The sequence below is a fragment of the Heteronotia binoei genome, chromosome 8, assembly GCF_032191835.1.
Source record: "Heteronotia binoei isolate CCM8104 ecotype False Entrance Well chromosome 8, APGP_CSIRO_Hbin_v1, whole genome shotgun sequence".
In the NCBI taxonomy this organism is placed as follows: Eukaryota; Metazoa; Chordata; class Lepidosauria; order Squamata; family Gekkonidae; genus Heteronotia; species Heteronotia binoei.
This window is the reverse complement of record NC_083230.1, coordinates 79,792,215-79,812,776: the sequence shown is the minus strand read 5'-3', so window position 1 is coordinate 79,812,776 and position 20,562 is coordinate 79,792,215. Positions and strand designations below refer to the sequence as shown.

The window sequence follows — 20,562 nt, the reverse complement described above, 5'->3', positions numbered from 1 at the left end:
AGGACATTGTGTGGGTGACCTCAAAAGAGCTGTTTTATTGCAAAGGTACTTCAGGAACAGACTGGAAATTGCTGAATTACAAATTATTACAACTCTTAGAACAAAAAACCCGTAGGAATTAACAGGGATGTTGGTTTCTTATCTCACTACATATGCTAATCTCATTCAGTCATTACATCTTCATTCTTACCAGTGAAATACATTCTCTTTCTTTTGTTGTATTTTTATTGTGTTTCTTATTTGGAAAAGTAGATTGGAATAGTGATTGCAATGTTATGCAATTAATAGTAGAATGGAATGTAATTTGGATTGGTAGATTGGAATGTATTTCTCTGATCTGGTGACAGAGGAGACATAACACTGCGCAACCATTTGCCCCACCTTAAAGAAAAGGATGCTGTTAGCTACTTTCATGTTTGAGAGGAAATGGCTGGAGTGTAACAACAGGGTCTCTGTTAATTATTTTCAGCATTCCCCAGTTAAGGGTACATTTACACATCAGTCTCTAATTCTGATATATTTATTGCTTCACTATGTCTGCCCCACTGAGTTAAATCCAAACAAATGGTGGCCATGTAAGCTAAGCTTGTTAGTCTTCTTTGGTTGTTGACATTTGTTAAACATCCCCTTTATGTTGTATGCTAATTTCTTGCTCACCCTCTACCTATATATGTGGACTGGTAACTTCCATTTCAATGCATCTGAAGAAGTGTGTGCGCACATAGAAGCTTATACCTTGCATACGACTTTTTTGGTTTTAACTGTGCCACTGAACTATTATTTTGTTCTGTTGCTTCAGACCAGCATGGCTATCCATCTGAATCTATCTTGGGTGAGAAAATGAATAAAAGTGCTTCCTGACTTTCCTCCCCATTGAATCTTTCCCTTAGCGTATTCCCATGTGGCAGAGAACACTGCTTTCTTTGGTGATGTAGTCCTGCGCTTTCCCAAGATAGTACACCATTACTTTGACCGCAACTCCAACTGGAACAACCTGATCCGCTGGGGAATTGGCTTTTGCAACCAGACAGGTGTATTTGATCAAGGTTCCCATTCGCAAGTACTAGGACTGGTAAGGCAGTAGGGCTGCTTGGATTCTTTTGTCTTTCATGTCTTCTTTTTGATACGATGGGGTGGCAAGTAGGGGTGACAAGAAATGAACTCAGATCCTGCCATGGAGAAATCAGGCAAAGGAATATGCATAGGAAAAAGGAAAGGTCCCCTGGGCAAGCACCAGTCGTTTCCGACTCTGGGGTGACGTTGCTTTCACAACGTTTTCACGGCAGACTTTTTTTACAGAGTGGTTTGCTATTGCCTTCCCCAGTCATCTACACTTTCCCCCCAGCAAGCATAGAGGAGAATACAAACTCAAAAGGCTACTTCCAAGATTTTGAAATTCCTATGTGGGGAAAAAACACTTTGATGTAGAGATTAATATGAAACCTACATATTGGTGGTAACATGCAACCTCTGGCACAGATGTGGATTTCACTGTGTCTACACATAATGAGAAGTTTTGGTCATGAGTGTACTGAATTCATAGGCAGTGAAATACATGCAGGTATGACTGACATACACAATTGAGCTATACAAGGGCTACTTGTTAATACATTCAGGAAAATCATCTTGTAAGAATTTAGTTATGCATGAAGTTGCCTTGATGGCGTCAACTGCACATTTGTATTTGCTCTGATACATTGTTCGGATAAATGCCTGAAGCTTGTGGGTGTAGCCTGTGCTTATCCCTGATGATCTAATCAGCTGGTGAGTAAATTGCAGAGTAATGTAAGTGCACCCCTATACAGGGGATCATGCAAAACTTATTTAGAGGGAGGAGGTAGTGTTTCCCACATATTGGAGATTTACTCTAAAGCACCAAATCAGGACTTTACGAAACTAAAAGGATTAAGAGTCTGGAAAGCAGAAAATTACGTAAATGGGAATGGAATTGATCTTTGCTATTTTGGTGTATTTTCAGATGGCTCAGGAACTGGGAATTAGTGAGAAGTCTCCAGACTACCGGAATCCCTTTAAAACAGACCATTCTGAAGTAAGATCATAAATTTAAGAGTCTGTCACCACATTTCCTTTTTTCTGATTACCTAGTTTTGGAAAAGAAATGTTGCTTGAGAATGCAAGAGGCGTAACAGCAGTGTTTGGTGACAAATAAGTAGAAATGCCTGTTCAACAGACAGTAGCTTCCAGTGGGTTGGATCCAGTGCAGCATTTCTACAAGGTTAAGGCTTTCCACCTACAAAGCATGATTTTCCCAGCTTCCCCCTCCTGCCTCCCAAAATACTGTTCCCGAGGGAGAGGAGACATTTTCGGCTACTGCGAGAGGGGAAGTCAAGAATGTCATGCTCCGGGGTCAAAAGCCTTTGTGCCCTTGGAAACACTTCTCCAGATCCAACTGATTGTATTGACCCTGAGCAATCAGCTAAATGCATACTCCTTTCCATGTTCAGCTGGTGGTGTGGGTTTGTTGCCTCCCAAAGAGGAACTTGCAACAGGAACTTGCTGCAGCCTATGTAAGTTTCACTTCAGACATGATAATCCATTGTTGCAGCTAAATAAAAGAAGTGTCTGTGTGCTCGGCATAGCTTCACAGGATCATCTCATCTGCAGCTACTCTCAGTTACCCAGTTCAATTTATCTTCTTACTTGGATCGGTGGCTGCTGTGTTTTGGCAAAGACTGTAATATATGTACCATTTTCAGTCTCTGCCAGGTAGTTGCAGGAACCCAGTTTTGATAGCATTCAGCCACTTAGCATTTGTGCTGTCTGGGCATATTTGAGATAAGGGACTATAATTTATCATCTTCTTACAGACAGTGACCGAGGTATTTGGCCAAGGTTATACAGGTGCTCTGTGATAGAATAAAAAGTTGATGGCAGAATCCCAAGTAATATTCTATTCCACACTGTTGAGTGGCTCCTTTCCACCTAGCTGCTATTTTCCTCTGAAGTCTCTCAGTATTGTTCCTAGACTGAGAATAATAGAGTGCTCACTTGGGAGAGGTGTGTGGTGCTATTTATTCCACATTTTCATGAAATCAAGCTCTTGTTTCCTTTGGTAATTCCAATTTAGGCAAAAATAATCAAATATACAGGTACAGGTCAGGGGGCACTCAGCTTGACAGGAGCAGGTGTGAAAAGGATTTTGGGACTGCAGATGATCACAAACTGATCATGGGTCAGCAGTTATGATGATGTAGTTACACAAAAGGCCAATGCAGCATTAGTATGCATTAATAGAAGCATGGGGTATCCAATTCATGCAAAGTAACAGTTTCACTCAATTCTATGCTAGGTAGCCCTCACCTAGAGTATTGTGTCCAGTTCTGCATACCAGTAAGTAAAATGTGGACGAACTGGAATGGGTTCAGTGGAGGACAATAAACATGGTTGGGACTCTGGAAAAATGTCCCGTGAGGAAAGGTTGAAGTAATTGGGATATATTTAATCAGGAGGAGACATGGTGATGTCTTCAAATACCGGAAAGTTGTCACGTGGAAGAGGGCAAACACTTTGTTCTCTGCTACACCAGAGGGTAACTAATTGTCTTTATTTTCAGGAAGCTAGATTTTGGTTGAGCGTCAGAGGTTTTCTAATATATGAGCAGTTAGCGAGTTAACCAGAGGAGAACTGCAAGCAGAGACTTGACCAAGACTTGTCTGTTGGGAATGTTTTAGCTTTGGACTCCTGAATTCAGTAGGAGGTTGGATTAAAAGGCCCCTTCCAACTCCATGTGAATCCTCCATCACTCTTTTGGTGAGCCTTGACCTCTTTACATTAACTCTGTATCTAGGTCAATGTGATTTCCCTTGAAAGGCCACCAAACATCGCTGTTTGTGTATCTGAACAGGATCATAACGAAAATAAATTTAGCCAGGGGTGTTGAACTCATTTGTTATGAGGACAGGATCTGACATAAATGAGACTTTGTTGGGCCGGGCCATGTTGGGCCAGGCGATGTGTGTACCTATTTAAGATTAGGCAGCAGAGATATAAACCGTATAGAGGACCCAGGCAAACACAAATATATATTTTTAAAAACTTAAAACATGCTTAAAGTGTTACCATGTGCTGGTGCTTTCTTTGTATTTCTCCCATGGGATCCAGGAAACTGGGCAAAGGAAGCTGTGGCTCTTTCCTTCCTTTCCCAGGGGACCAGGAGGGGGAGGAGCCTCAGCCAATAAAAGGAAGAAAGGCTTGGCTCAGTAGCTCTGCTGTGCGATTGACAGAGTCTGGAAAAACAAGCTCTGCCTCCCCCTCAAGGGAGGAGCCTCAGCCAATGGGGAAGACAGAGGTTTTGCTCTGAAGTTCCTGTGCAATTGAGCAAGTCTTGCAAAGCAAACTGTTATGCAGAAGAAAGCAAAATATAGGGAGAAGGAAGATGACAGCTAGTTGCTTGGGGGCCTGATTCGGCCCCTGGACTGCATGTTTGACATCACTGATTAGCCTATGTGGCATAAAGAGAAGTCTGGGAACTGCTACTCATCTAGCCTTATTTTTTGAAAAAACAGAATACCTCACCCCCCAAAACCCCTTGTGGGTAGGAAGCAGCATGACAGGACTATTTCCCCATTTCCCAGTCCATTTGGTGGAGATAGGATATCATTAGTAGTGGCTTTTCTGGGGCAAATAATATGAGGTCATGTAGAAAGCCTTTCAGTTTAGATCTCTGCAAGTCTTTCTGTTTGTTGGTGAGTTTCTGTTCTGGTGTGGAACTGAAAGAGCCCATGAGGTAAGCAAGAGGTAACTTCCCATGCAGGTGTAGTGCTGGATTTGTGCTTCCTGAAGGTCACAAAAACTATGGAGCTATAACTAGTGTAAGTTATCCAGGTGACAATAACTTTGTACAAAGCTTGTGTGTGTGTGGGGCGGGGGTGGGTGGGAAATGCTTCCCTTGCCCATTTTACCTGGTTAATTATTTTTGTTCTTAGTTTTTCCCCAGTGCAGACACATTCCAGAAGGCTCTCAGGGAGGAAGAGAAGCGAAGGAAAAAAGAAGAGAAACGGAAGGAGATACGCAAGGGGCCACGTATCTCACGCTCACAGTCTGAGCTATAATGCTGCTTGCCTGCCTTTGTCGCTGTGACCTGTTGTGGCAGGAGCCAGAGTAGCTGGAAAAGGAACCTCCCAGCCCTTTTGTGACCTCAGGAAGATGCCAAGAAAGTTGATTATTTTGTTTGTCAGGTTTTGGAGGTTTCTTCTTTTAACAGCTGTTTTGGCAACTGCAGAATTTAACCCCACAACATGGCTAGATGGAGATGGTGGTCTTTGAGCACATACTTCCTTGATGGAAGTTTTCCTAATGACTGGAATGTATAGGTTGATCAGAGACCATTCTCAGTGTCTCTGTGTATCTTTGTTCCCTGCGGCTTTACCAGTTTGTATTGCTAAGAATGCTTTGGGGGAGGGGTATAGGGGGCAAGGAATTTATTTTTATGGTACATGCCATTTCTGCAGTTCATAACACAGAATGTTGTGTATTGTGCAGTTGAGAGGGCAATGTGACTTGTGTATCTATACCAGATGTTTCCTTGGGTAGCAGAATTACCAGAGGGAGTTAAGAATTCTGTTAGAAATGCACATTCTTTGGGAATTCTTATTTACCGGTATTCTATTAAACTCTCATCCTTTTGAATGTAAGGAATGTAACAGAGAAACATTAGAGAGGTGCTGTTTTTTTTAGGGTCTGTCTTCAGACTCCTCCTGGTTCTAAGTCTTTTAATTTTCAAAGCCTTCCTTCATCAATGACATCTCCTTCCCACAAGACTATTAAACCATAAACCTGGAAATGAAAAAAGTTACTTTATCTTGAGAATGTGGCCATCCTGCTCTTGTTCAAGGGAATGAAACCCTGCAATTAAGTACTTTTAGCTTATGGGTCTACATGAGCCAGTGCTGCTGGTATTGGGTGTCAACACAGCTGCTGATACTCACAGCTTTGTAATAAACAGTGTTATGATTACTATGCAATGGAAAAACCATTGTGAAGACTATGGAGATAATGATTTCATTCACCTTCCTTATAGCAAAGCGAAACTTGTTGTCTCTGTGAGACACAAAGCAAATTGGAAAGCTATTTTAAATTACTAAATCGGCTATTTTAAATTACTAAATTTCTTCAGTTCAGTGGTTAAAAATGGAGGCTGCTGTCTTTTGACTGCTTGTTTGTTGCTTCTTACTAATTCCCTTCTGGTTTTGGTAGTTTTGATAAGATGGTGGTGGTCATTGTTTTGAGATGTCTACATGAAGGCCCATTTTCAGCTTTTCTCCTCCTCCAGTGCTAAAAACCTTGCCACAATAGTATCTTCATCACAAGATCAGTGAAAAAATTGGTGGTAATCTCTTTTTCTAGTCTACTGCCTTATTGCTCCACAGGAACAAGCTGCCTTTCTCCCCTTGAGCATTCCATGGAGGCTTGTACCTGGAGTCAAGATTGTTTTGTTTCAGGTTCCAGTTTTATTGTTGGTTTTATAGTACAGGTCAGCTGGCCTTGTAAGGTTTCATGGTCAATGTTCTCTGTCCAAACCAGATTTTTGTCACTGGTGAATCAAGTTATGGCTTCACATCCAGGCAAAGAGTGGGCGTTCAGCACAAAACTACTAAATGTGGTTTGGCACAAAAAATAGTTTTTGTTCAGGACTGGGATTGATTCACACCAGCAGGTCTTGCTCTGTCTCTGAATAGCTCGATGGAAAGCTGTACTCCACCTAGTGTTGATGTCCTCTGGATATCATGAGAAGCACTAGAACTTGGCATGCTAATTGCATTGATTAAATATGGTTTTGGGGGATGTTTTCAATCCTTGTCTAAATTGGAGAGTTCTGCGATGTAGCTTGTTCTTGCAGATTACTTTGTATGGAAGAGGAGAGTTTATTTCCAAGGGACATTGTAGTATGATTTGCTGCCTCCAGGCTGGCTTACAATGCTAGGAAAGAGGAAGACGCCTATTTTCTAACCAGAGAGCCAGTTATGCTTGATTTGTTCTTGGACATGTACTTCCAATGGAATTGGACTCTGCTTTTCTTGAATAAAACTGAAATTTGAAATAAGTTACAGTATCTGTCACTTAATTATGAGCTGTTTGAATGCTTAATTGCGGGTGGTTCTACTCTTTGTAATTCCACAGCAGCATGTGGAATTACAGAGGTGGATCCACACAGTGGATATTGTATGTTTGCAATCATTTACCTTCTGGATTTTTCCATCCACAGATGGTTCTGTTCTGTCTTGACCATGAATCTGCTTCCCTGTTTACTGACACTGAACAGAAGAGCCCTGCTGGATCAGAAGAGTGGCCATCTAGGTGGAAGTGTACTCCCGTTTTTTTTTTTTTTTTTAGTTTGAGCCAATTATCATCCAAAAGCATTTATTTCAGAAATATAAAAATGCAGCCAGTGCAGACATTTTAGAAGTTGATAACCAGAAAAGCACTTTTCAGCATTCACCAAAACCCATGAGATCCTGAGTCCAATCAGCTCCTCTCCTTTGCCTCCATCTTTTCTTCTTTAGATCTAGGTGGGCAGCTATGTTGGTCTGAAGCAACAACAAAGTAGGAGTCCAGTAGCACCTTTAAGACCAACAAACTTTTATTTATTAAGATCATATGAAAGCTTACATTCTGAATAAAACTTAGTTGGTCTTAAAGGTGCACTTGTCTACTGCTTTGTTCTAAAGTTTTATTCAGAACGTAAGCTTTCGTATGCATGCACACTTCATCAGACAATGAAATGGGATACAGTGAACAGAGTTACTTATAGCTGGTGGTTAGTGATTAAGCATGCAAAATAGTACCAAGTCAGAATCGATGCCAAAATAGTACAATTAACAAATTGAAAGAACCAAGCAGCCATGTTGTTCTGAAACAGTTGAACAAAGCAGAAGTCAAGTTGCACCTTTAAGACCAACCAATTTTTATTTAGAACGTAAGGTTTCATGTGCTCTTAAGCACACTTCATCAGACGAGGAATCCGGCACAGTGAGCAAAGCCATACATAGCTGAGCAGAGCCATATATAGCTGGTAGGCAGTGGCCCAGAATGCAACATGGTACAGATTTAAGAACCAATTATCTGGTAGGCAGTGGTTTAGAATGTAAAATTGTACAATGAAAGAATAGTAAAATTAACAAATTGAGCAAACCAGTTTGGAAGAAGAAGATGATACTGGATTTATATCCTGCCCTCCACTCCGAAGAGTATCAGAGCGGCTCACAATCTCCTTTACCTTCCTCCCCCACAACAGACACCCTGTGAGGTGGGTGGGGCTGGAGAGGGCTCTCACAGCAGCTGCCCTTTCAAGGATAACCTCTGCCAGAGCTATGGCTGACCCAAGGCCATGCTAGCAGGTGCAAGTGGAGGAGTGGGGAATCAAACCCGGTTCTCCCAGATAAGAGTCCGCACACTTAACCACTACACCAAACTGGCTCTCCAGTTTAGATTCCATTTGTTGTGTGGGAAAACAGCAAAGTCAATAAACCTGTCAGGATTGAAGAGTGATGGTGAGAGTGTCACAGGCAATAAATGCAGAGTCTGTTAATTGCTCTATAGCTAGATTCCAGTAGGCAGCCGTGTTGGTCTGAAGCAATAGAACAAGGAAGTAGACAAGTGCACCTTTAAGACCAACTAAGTTTTATTCAGAATGTAAGCTTTTGTATGCTCTTAAGCAGACTTCATCAGCTTACGAAAGCTTACATTCTGAATAAAACTTAGTTGGTCTTAAAGGTGCACTTGTCTACTGCTTTGCTCTATAGCTACTTAAGGCTGGGTTAAACTGGGAACATGTTTTTCTCAGAGGTGTTCCTGTCCACCTAGTTTACTTTTTAACATGTAGCATACATTATAAACATAATTCCAGTTACAAAAAAGAATACATTAGAATATAGTGGAAGAGGAGTTTAGTATATATAATGAGATAAACAACCAATATCCTTTGTGTAAGTTTGTCAATACAAAAAAATTGTTCTGATACACAATTCTAAAAGAGAAATACATTGGCATACTGTGGATAGTTAGCTCTACTTTGTGAGAATGGTTTTAACATATGTAATGAGATAAGAAACCAATATCTCTGTTCGGTCTCGAGTTTCATAATAATTTGTAATTCAGAAATTTCCCTCTCCATTCTGTTCTTGAAGTTCCTTTGCAGTAAAACAGCTACTTTGAGGTCACCCATTGAATGTTCTGGAAGGTTAAAGTGTTCTACAGGTTTCTCAGTTTTGTAACTCCTGATGTCAGATGTGTGTCCATTTATCCTTTTGCATAGGGTTTGTTCTGTTTGCCCTATGTAGAGAACTGAAGGGCATTGTTGGCATTTAATGGCACATATAATGTTCATCTTCCAACATTATTTATGCCATTAAATGCATCATTTTTTGTGAGTCAACTCAAAATGCAGTTGTCAAACACTTTATTAAGTATCTGATGAAATCAGCTTTGATTCATGATTGCTTATACATTGGAAAATTATGTTGGTCTTTAAGATGTGATTAAACTATTGTAGTACTACAGGAGGTGTGGTGGCTACAAGCATAAGATTCAAGAAAAGATTGGATAAACATATGGAGCAGAGGTCCATCAGTGGCTATTAGCCACGGCATATTGTTGGAACTCTCTGGGGCAGTGATGCTCTGTATTCTTGGTGCTTGGGAGAGGCAACAGTGGGAGGATTTCTAGTGTCCTGGCCCCACTGATGGACCTCCTGATGGCACCTGGGTTTTTTGGCCACTGTGACACAGGTCGTTTTCGCACTCACCCTAATCAGCAGCGACGACCCTCTTCACCGCACAGGATCTGCGCGGATTTCGCACTAATTGCCGCGGAGCACCCAGAAAAGCCGGAAAGTCCCGGCGCTTTTGCGGCGCAAACGGAAACCGCCAAACCCCAGTTTCCGTTTGTGCCGCAAAAGCGCCGGGACTTTCCAGCTCTTCTGGGTGCTCCGCGGCAATTAGTGCGAAATCCACGCAGATCCTGTGCGGTGAAGAGGGTCGTCGCTGCTGATTAAGGTGAGTGCGAAAATGACCACAGAGTGTTGGACTGGATGGGCCATTGGCCTGATCCAACATGGCCTTTCTTGTGTTCTGTGTTCCCCAGAACACAGAATCAAGATTGCTGTTCAATACAAAAACTGTGAGAAGATACATGTCTCACGGCATGATGGAGAAGACCCTTGTCTGCAGCTTGAGGAGTCTAAAAATGGGATAAAGGATGGTCTGCAGTCAATTGGATTAGGTGATATTGGGTGCAAAACTGGTTTCAAAATGCACCATGGACTGATGGGTCAAAGAAAAGTATAGCAGTAATTAGCAGTCAACTGGATATTCTCATAAGAACATAAGAGAAGCCATGTTGGATCAGGCCAATGTATCACACAGTGGCCAATAATTTATACACACACACACACTGTGGCTAATAGCCACTGATGGACCTCTGCTCCATATTTTTATCTAACCTCCTCTTGAAGCTGGCTATGCCGGTAGCCGCCACCACCTCCTGTGGCAGTGAATTCCACATGTTAATCACCCTTTGGGTGAAGAAGTGCCTCCTTTTATCCATTCTAACCCGACTGCTCAGCAATTTCATTGAATGCCTACGAGTTCTTGTATTGTGAGAAAGGGAGAAAAGTACTTCTTTCTCTACCTTCTCCATCCCATGCATAATCTTGTAAACCTCTATCATGTCACCCCGCAGTCGACATTTCTCCAAGCTAAAGAGCCCCAAGCGTTTTAACCTTTCTTCATAGGGAAAGTGTTCCAAGCCTGTAATTATTCTAGTTGCCCTTTTCTGCACTTTTTCCAATGCTATAATATCCTGAGGTGCGGTGACCAGAATTGCACACAGTATTCCAAATGAGACCGCACCATCGATTTATAAAGGGGCATTATGATACTGGCTGATTTGTTTTCAATTCCCTTCCTAATAATACCCAGCATAATAATAATAATAATAATAATAACTTTTATTTGTATCCCGCCCTCCCCGCCTCGGCAGGCTCAGGGCGGCTAACAACATTTCATAAAAACATACAATAATAGATAAAACCTTTAAATGTAACAATATAAAACATTAAATTTAACAACATTAAAAACCAGTCAATACAGTTGGCGTTGGCCTTTTTTATTGCAATCGCACACTGTCTTGACATTTTCAGTGAGTTATCTACCACGACCCCAAGATCTCTCTCTTGGTCAGTCTCTGCCAGTTCACACCCCATCAACTTGTATTTGTAGCTGGGATTCTTGGCCCCAATGTGCATTACTTTGCACTTGGCCACATTGAACCTCATCTGCCACGTTGACGCCCACTCACCCAGCCTCAAAAGATCCCTTCCTCAATAACCCGTGTTCATCAATGTGCCTACTCATTCTGTCCTTGATAATGGTTTCTACCAACTTTCCCAGTATTGAAGTCAGACTGACTGGCCTGTAGTTACCCGGATCTCCTCTGGAACCCTCTTTAAAGATGGGGGTGACATTTGCTACCTTCCAGTCCTCAGGAACGGAGGCACATGTCAATGAAAGATTACATATTTTTGTCAGAAGATCCACAAGTTCAACTTTGAGTTCTTTCAGAACTCTTGGATGTATGCCATCCGGACCTGGTGACTTATTGGTTTTTAATTCGTCCATCAGTTGTAGGACCTCCTCTCTTGTCACTTCAATCTGGTTCAGGTCTTTCAACACTCCTTCCAATAGAAGTGGTTCCAGAGCAGGTAAACACTTCTCATCTTCCACAGTGAAGACGGAGGCAAAAAATGCATTCAGCTTCTCAGCCATTTCCCTATCCTCCTTCAGTAATCCTTTGACCCCTTGGTCATCCAAGGGCCCCACTGCCTCCCTGGCTGGTTTCCTGCTTCTAATATATTTGAAGAAATTTTTATTGTTGGTCTTTATGTTTTTTGCAATATGCTCCTCATAGTCCCTTTTTGCCTGCCTGATCACAGTCTTACATTTGATTTGCCATTGCCTGTGTTCCCTTTTATTAATCTCACTTGGACTAGCTTTCCACCGCTTAAAGGAGTCCTTCTTACCTTTTACAGCTGCCATTACTTTGTTTGTTAACCATGCAGGCCTTCTCTTATACCTGTTTGTACCTTTCCTAACTTGTGGTATATATTTTATCTGTGCTTCTAGGATTGTAGTTTTAAATAGCCTCCAAGCTTCCCCAAGGGTTTTGACCATATTTACGTTTCCTTTCAGTTTCCTCTTCACATGCCTCTGCATCTCAGAGAATTTACCCCTTTTAAAGTTAAACGTGGTCGTGCCGGTCTTTTGGGGCAACTCCCTATTTATACAAATAGTGAAATCCATTATGGTCACTGCTCCCAAGCGGTGCAATCACTTTTACATCTCTCACCAGGTCTTGGGCATTATTTAGGACCAAATCCAGGATCGCCCCACCCCTGGTAGGTTCTGTGACCATCTGCTCCATAGCACAGTCATTGAGAGCATCTAGAAACTCAGTCTCTTTCTCTCAACCAGAACACATATTGACCCAATCAATCTGCGGGTAGTTAAAATCACCTATGATGACACAGTTTTTTCGTCTAGCCACCATCTTTAAGCCTTCCATCATATTATAGTCGTCCTCTGTCTTTTGATTTGGTGGGCGATAACAAACTCCCATAGTTAAATTGCCTTTTGGGCCCTCTATTTCAACCCAAAGCATTTCTATAAGGGAGTCCAATTCTCTGACCTCAGTCTTACTGGACCGTATGCCCTCTCTGACATACAGAGCCACCCCACCTTCAACCGTTCCCTCCCTATCCTTCCGGTATCAGTGTCCCACTGATTCTCCTCATTCCACCAAGTTTCTGAAATTCCCACAATGTCTATGTTTTCCCCCAACACTAAGCAATCCAACTCACCAATTTTACTTCGAAGACTTCTAGCATTTGCGTACAAACATTTTTAATTTCCCAGACAAGCTAGGCCTGCCACCTTCCTTTTGCCGCCTGGAGACTCTGGCAGGCAGTCCATTCTGTTTGTCACCGTCTCAGTGGACAACTCTATTCCATTACCCGGTAGAAAAGTATCAGCTAATTCTCCATCTCTTTGAGATAAGTCTTCCCAAACCAGAGACATTTCATCTGTCGGCTTTCCCCCTAGATTTAGTTTAAAAACTGCTCTGTCACCTTTTTGATTTTAAGCGCTAGCAGCCTGGTTCCATCTGGGGACAAGTGGAGACAGTCTTTTTTGTACAGCTCCCACTTGTTCCAGAAAGCATCCCAGTGCCTAACAAACGTAAACCCTTCCTCCTTGCACCATCGTCTCATCCACACATTGAGACTTCTAATTTGTGCCTGTCTCTCCAGCCCTGCACGTGGAACAGGTAGCACTTCCGAGAAGGCTACCTTGGAGGTCCTGGCCTTAAGTCTCCCACCTAGCAGCCTAAATTTTTCCTCCAGGACCTCACGACTGCATTTCCCCACATTGTTGCTGCCAACATGCACCACGACCACCGGCTCCTCCCCAGCACTGTCTATCAGCCTATCTACTACACGCGTAATGTCCGCTACTTTCGCACCAGGCAGGCAAGTCACCATACGATCAGTACGCGGTTTTGCCACCCAGCTGTCTTACTTGCCTAAGGATCGAATCACCAACTACCAAGACCCTCCCTCTCTCCCCGCCCAGGGATGGTTCCTTGGCGCAAAAGGATACCTGCTCACCAACCGAAGAAGAGGTCCCTTCTGAGGGCGCATTCCCCTTATCCTCAGCCCGGTGCCCTGTTTCCTCTCGACCCTCAGGCTCCCTGGCAGCAACAGGGCTGCCATGTTCAGAGCGGGGCTCAACTCACACGTCCCCGAGAGTCTTCTGCGAGTGCCGAACTGACTGTCTCTGCTTCTCCAGGTCAGTCACCTCAGCCTCAAGGGTACGAACTCATTCCCTGAGGACCAGGAGCTCCTTGCATCGAGCACACACCCAAGACTTCTGTCCTATAGGCATAGGACATACATGTGACACGCAGTGCAAAACACTGGAAAACCCCCACCCCCCTGCTGGCATTCTACCTTCATGATAGCTTTTTAAAAATATGCAGTCTCTTTTTAAAACCTGTTTATGTGGCTCCCAGCCTGGAGAGTCTACTTATCTTATTGGGAATGCAAGGAATCTGGGTTGCTGGTCCTTACACAGCCCCCAGGCTAAGAGCCACAGGCCAAGAGCCCTTTAGCTCTCTGGCAAGGCTCAGCTTAACAATGCAAAGAGGGTGGGCAACACAGCCACTCTGATCAACCAGCCACAATCACCTTCACCTTCAGCCCTTCACACGAACTCAAAAGTTTTCAGCAATTCCCCCAGCTGCCAAGGTCTCTGCCAGTTTCTCAGTTTCTATTAGGAGGAAACTATTCTCATTTTCTATTAGGAGGAAATCTAGTCTGAGCTTGTAGTTTGTCACTTTGTGCCTGCTGGTATCTCTGCAGTATTTTCACAGAACAAAGTGTGAGTCCAGTGTCACTTTTAAGACCAACAGAGTTGCAGAACTGCTTTGACACATGAGAATTCCTTCCCAAGAGAGCTGCATAGTTTTCAGCACAGTCTAGTCTGGCTCTATCTTGCTTGGGTGTTGACATCATCAGAAAATGCAAGATAATGTAGGAACAGTACAAATAAACCAAGTTGTTTATATATTACGCATCATTTCAGGTAAGCATTAATTTGAGAGACAGATATAAAATCCATTGATCCTCAGTCATTCCCCCCTTTTTGCCATTGTTATAGATGTGATGGCAATCCTGTGAGGTTTTCAAGCAGGCCTGTAGTTTTGTGGGGGGTGGGGTGCAGAGGGTCCAGGCCCCACCAATGAAACCCCTGTTCCATCTTTCTGGCCCCTCCAATCAGTCCCCTGTCACTCACTGCCACTGCTCTGAACAAGTAGCAGTGCTGCAGGCCGCTGTCTCTGCCATTGCTCCAAACAAGCCCTCTTCCTGTGTTCAAAGTTCCCAGCCTGCTCTCCAATCACAATGCCCCCCAGCTTGACATGGAGCTGAGCAGGGGCCAAGTGCCAGACTGCTTGTCCTCCTGTGATGGGGGTAGGAACCCAGGTTGCCCTTGGCGGAGCAATGTTTTTAGGGCAGAAGGTTTTGGATATTTAGCATCGCCCCAATTTCCCTGCATAGGAGCTTAAACAAGGGAGGGGAAGAGAGGCCAGTCCTGTCATTTTCTTTGTTCTCCTTCATTGTGTTTACTCAGAAATGAAAAAGGAAGAGAGGAGAAATGGCACAGGGTCCCCCCCCCCCAGCTCCTTAGGTCAATATTGTGGCTGAATCCCAGCCAGCCAGTGATTTCTCACAGTTGTATGAGAAGTACAGTCTCTCTCCCACCCCCACCCCCTTTGCCAGATAAACGTATTTGTTAGAAGAAGAATCAATGCAATGAGGTTGGGCTGTGCACAGAGTTTGAAACATTTTTGAGTGATGAATTACTTGTCTGCATTATTTATTTATTTATTATTTTTAAGCAGAATGATTAAATGAAAATCCTGGCTTTGGGCCCCACCAAGTGAAAAATCCTAGCTGTGGGCCTGTTTTCAAGCAAATGAAGCTCATCAGACATGACCCTGGACTTCCTTGGTGGTCTCCCATCCAAAGGTCAACCTCGCTTAGCTTCTGACAAAATCCAGACAGCCTGGGTTACCTAGATCAGAACATTCCCTACAGTTCATGTAATAAGCAATTAACTTTCTAACTACTGTTGATTCTTATGTAGAGTGGTCTATGAAGCTCATTCCAACTGTGCTTGCCAGAGAATTGCCATTAATTTTTGGAAGCAGTACCTGAGAGTTTTAAGCATGTTCCAGGTACGGCTTCCAATCCCCCTTGAATGCTGCAGTGCCCTCTCTTCTGAAATCTACTGGATATGTAATGTTTACTTGGAGAATTGACTAACAAGGAACAGTGAAGGTTAACAAGAAAACCCTGAGAGGTAACTAGTGTCAGATAAGATTCCATTGTAGAGCTTAACTTTCTAGAAAAACAAAACTTGGCGCAGTTCCGCAGGGCCTGTAAGACGACCCTCTTCCGGCTAGCCTACACCTAGCTATGATGACAACTGATGTAACTGGCCAGCCATCTGTTTACAGGAAATTGAAATATTCTGTTTTAAAGTTTAACTGTTTAAATATTTAATTGTTTTATACTTAATATTGTTTAAATTTTATGTTTGATTAAAATTGTTGGAAGCCGCCCTGAGCCATTCGTGGGAAGGGCGGGATATAAATCTCAAATAAATAAATAAATAAATAAATAATCCTTGTTTCATCATTATTGGCAGGGTAAAAAGGTTAGGAGTTGTTTTCATAGCCAGATAGTTTTTTGTAACCTCATAGAAACAAACTCAGTCAGGGTGATGCATGTTTTAGACACACAGGGAAATCTGTGTCTATCAGAATGAACTTTTTTCTCCTTCTGAGCCAAAAAGATATACAAATGAAAAACAAATTGCTAGTGATAAAGTTAACATGGAAAGCTGCTTTAAAACTGAATCTCTGTGTTAAGAAACATGTTGCTTAAAGAGGTAGAAAATTGACTATTGAGTCAGTGGTTGTGTAACAGCTATAAAGGCAGGTGGAAGATCTAAAAGAATGGGAATCAACTTCAGTGTTCCCTCTAAGCTGAGTTAGTGTGAGCTAGGTCACAGTTTTTTAGCTTCCAGTTCACACATTTTTGTCTCAGCTCAGAAAAAATGGCCGTAGAGCAAACTAATTTAGGCAGTAGCTCAGTTTTAATGTCAGTAGTTCACAAAGTAGACTTTTTGCTCACAATAACTCCACCGCTTAGAGGGAACATCGGTCAACTCCTAGCAGAAAGTCTAAGAAGGCAGCTCAGACAACCCTTCCCCCCATCTAGTTGTGTTAGTAGTAGGCTGGGATAGGAAAGCGCATCCTCCCTTGCAATTTTTTTTTAAAGAGAGCCAGCCAACAACTCGTTATAAGCATCATGAGATAGATAAGGATATATAGCCAGGTGTAACGTGGGTGGAAGAAATCTTGGCTGCATTCAGCCTGTCCTGTGCCAGCAGCTGTGTCCTCAGTTATGGAATTAAGTTCTTAATTGTGCGGTGCCGGTTTCGGAAGTGTGGACGGCGCACATGGAGAAGGGACTTTAGCTCTACCCGCCTCATCCACCCTTACCGAACTGCAAAAGTCATTTTCAGAGCTGGAAAATGGTGGGGAGCGCCAGATAAGATTCTGGAGGAGAGCCTTTTCCATTCTTGTCGCAGCAGCAATCTAGATCGGCCTCCCAGCGACTCAAGCGTGACTTTGTAGACTCAAAGCGTCCCGTATCCAGCCTGTGTACTCAACGATATGTAACTCTTCCGCACGAGAATGCGTGATATGAAGCTTCGGAGAGTTTTGGCTATCTTATTTTCAAGTGTTAAAAAGAGACAGGGAGAATATTTTTAAAATGGGCCGTAAAACGAGATCCTATTCTTTGCACACACGCACTTAGAAATGAAGGGCAGGACCAGAATGATTATGCCAACTAACTTACAACTACAACCCCTAATAACTTACAACTGTCCACTTTCGCTGCGCCCTGGAGAATTCAGCGCTCCTTTCACTCAAAGTGATTCTTGGTTACTGAATAATTCATATCATCCCCGCCTTCTTTTGAATATTCAGACTGGGGAAGGCAAACGGGCCGGGAGGGGATAGCCCGGCATGCTAATGACAGCTGCTGATCGCTGACGCACCATCACACCATGAGCCGCTCTGCCCGCCGATTGGCCGGCGGGGACCTGGTCTCATTGACAACAAGCCGAGAGAAGCGCGCCGCTGTAGTTTCTCTCAGGTGGGTGGGCGGGGTGAAGAAGGGTAACTCAAGATGGCGCCGGGTGGAGCCGCAGGCGTCGGGAGCCTCACTTGATTTGAGCCGAGCCGCCGCCACCCGGCTGCGGAAGGGTTAAGGCGTTGGGTGTCACCGCAGCCGCTCCCTCTGACAGACTGGCGGAGTCGCTGGCTGGCTGTGGCGGAGCCGGGCGAGCCGAGTCGCCAGAGATGGAGACCGGCGAGCTGAGCAGCATGGAGACCATGGAGACTCTGACGGAGCTCGGGGACGAGCTCACCCTGGGCGACATCGACGGTGAGTGCGTGGGGCGGCCGCTCGGCTGTGCCCCCTGCCGTCCGCCCTCCCTCCCTCCCTCCCTCGCGTGGAGCGGCTGCTGCGGCGCCTACCCGGCCGGTGGGGCAGAGAAGCGGCGCTCCCCGGGTCTAGGGCGTCTGGCCTTGACTAGATGACCCTGGAGGTCCCTTCTGTGACGCCTGGGAACGGGAGGGATTGGCAGGTGTCACTCAGGATGTGAGGACACAGTATCGTGTGTGGCGCTCTCTTCCGCTTTCTACCCCTGCCGCTCTCCCCAAACTAGTGAAACCATAACCCTAATCGTGGGAGTAGGCATTTATAAGCCGCATATTGCTGTTTCCCTTGCTTAAAGGACACAGTGGACTTTCCTATTGAGGCCAAGCTTCGACATTTCCCAGGGTGCTGAATGCCCCCTCCCCCCGCCTTGTTGATTAAAGGAACATGGAAGTTGGTGATGTGATCTGGTTCTTTCGATTCATTAATAAATGTTATTGTACGCCTGTAAATCTTTCATTGTCGTGTCTGTTAACGTGCACTACGTTTGATACCTAGTAAAGTCATGTGTTTTGTGTGGGCCTACACTTGTTAGTGGGTGTCTGGAAAGGATGATGTAAAAGAGGAATGCCTGCCACGCTGGACATATTTCCCCTCTAAATGATAGACTTGCAGAAGAAGGGGCAACACAGTTGGTTGTTCCTTCTCAAAGTTTGTAATTTGGAGGGCAGCTTTGTGCAGTGTGTGACATGTTCTTTTGGATGCAATAGCTACAGAGTTGAGGTATGCCTCAGGTATGATGCATATGTAACATGATATCTGGGTTGTGTCCCTTGGTTTTATTTATTTTATTTATTTATTTAGAATTTATATCCCGCCCTTCCCACGAATGGCTCATTTGTTTGGATACAGTTACTGGCTGCTGCTCATAATGTTTGAGTCTTAAGATCAGACCAATAATCCATCTAGTAAAAGCATCTGTACTCACACAGTGGCCATCCAGTTCTTCTGGAAGGTTAAAAACACAGGGCACAGAGGTTGAAGCCTTCCCTGATGTTGCTTCCTGGCTTTTGGCCTAGAGGCTTCAGCCTCCTGGATGTGGAGGCTACTAGCCATTGACAGATTTATTCTCCATGAATCTATCTAATCCTCTTTTAAAGCTGTTTATTCCCGTGGCCATCAATACAAACTCTGACATCAAATTCCACATTTTAATTACCCTCAGTGTGAAGTAGTATTTCCTTTTGTCCCTCCTGAACCTACTGCCCATCAGCTTCATTAGCTGCCTTTGAGTTCTAGTATTTTGGGAGAGGGAGAACAGTTTCTCTTTGTCAACTCTGTCTACCTCATGCATAATTTTATAAACCACTGTCACGTGCCCCTTTACTTACCTCTTTTCTAAACTGAAAAGTCCCAGACTCTTCAGCCTTGCCTCTTAGGGAAAGTGCTCCAACCTCCTAATTATTTTGGTTGCCCTCCTCTGTGCTTTTTCCAGCTCTGTAATGTCCTTTTGGTGATACAGTGATCAGAACTGTACACACTACTCCAAATGAGGCCGCATCAAATGAGGTCCAGGCCTCAATTTTGGTTAATGTCATCCAGCATTCTGTTCATAAACTTATTTATTTGGAAATAAGCAGGACTGAACCAAGCCTTACTGCAGTCTTTTTTAATCGATTCTGACTAATAGCCCAGTTCATAAAAAACTTAGAACAGGGAACAAACTTTGAAACGTTCAATAGCTAGCTTTTATGTTAAATTGAATTAAAAATTGCGAAACAAAGATATGTTTATGCAAAAATAAGTAATAATCATTGTTATGCCAATAAAGGTTCTGTGATTGTGTAATAATCATCAAAATACAATCTTTAGCTTTTCTGCCTCTGTTTTTATGCCATAAATTTGTCTGATAAGAACATAAGAGAAGCCATGTTGGATCAGGCCAATAGCCCATCCAGTCCAACACTCTGGGTCACACAGTGGCCAGTATACACACACACACACACACACACACACACACACACACTGTGGCTAATAGCCACTGATGAACCTCTGCTCCATATTTTTATCTAATCCCATCTTGAAGCTGCCTATGCTTGTAGCTGCCACCACCTCCTGTGGCAGTGAATTCAACATGTTAATCACCCTTTGGGTGAAGAAGTACTTCCTTCTATCCGTTTTAACCTGACTGTTCAGCAATTTTATTGAATGCCTACGAGTTCTTGTATTGTGAGAAAGGAAGAAAAGTACTTCTTTCTCTACTTTCTCCATCCCATGCATAATCTTGTAAACCTCTATCATGTCACCCCGCAGTCGACGTTTCTCCAAGCTAAAGAGTTCCAAGCGTTTTAACCTTTAGGGTTTGTAGGGTTTTAACCTTTCTTCATAGGGAAAGTGTTCCAAACTTTTAATCATTCTAGTTGCCCTTTTCTGCACTTTTTCCAATGCTATAATATCCTTTTTGAGGTGCGGTGACC

At 43.5% G+C, this 20,562-nt stretch overlaps 2 protein-coding genes across 2 annotated transcripts in view; both read left to right on the top strand.

Annotated features, from left to right (window-relative positions):
- CCDC134 (coiled-coil domain containing 134) overlaps positions 1-7,063 on the top strand; it is a 39,822-nt gene extending 32,759 nt beyond the window's left edge. The window contains exons 5-7 of the mRNA XM_060245358.1: positions 891-1,072; positions 1,979-2,050; positions 4,947-7,063. Of these exons, the coding sequence (XP_060101341.1) occupies positions 891-1,072; positions 1,979-2,050; positions 4,947-5,072 (380 nt within the window). The 3' untranslated portion in view covers positions 5,073-7,063. The remainder of the gene's footprint in view (positions 1-890; positions 1,073-1,978; positions 2,051-4,946) is intronic.
- A 10,806-nt stretch (positions 7,064-17,869) lies between these two features.
- Positions 17,870-20,562, top strand: part of SREBF2 (sterol regulatory element binding transcription factor 2) — a 35,958-nt gene continuing 33,265 nt past the window's right edge. Inside the window, exon 1 of the mRNA XM_060245357.1 lies at positions 17,870-18,091. Within this exon, the coding sequence (XP_060101340.1) occupies positions 18,007-18,091 (85 nt within the window). The 5' untranslated portion in view covers positions 17,870-18,006. The remainder of the gene's footprint in view (positions 18,092-20,562) is intronic.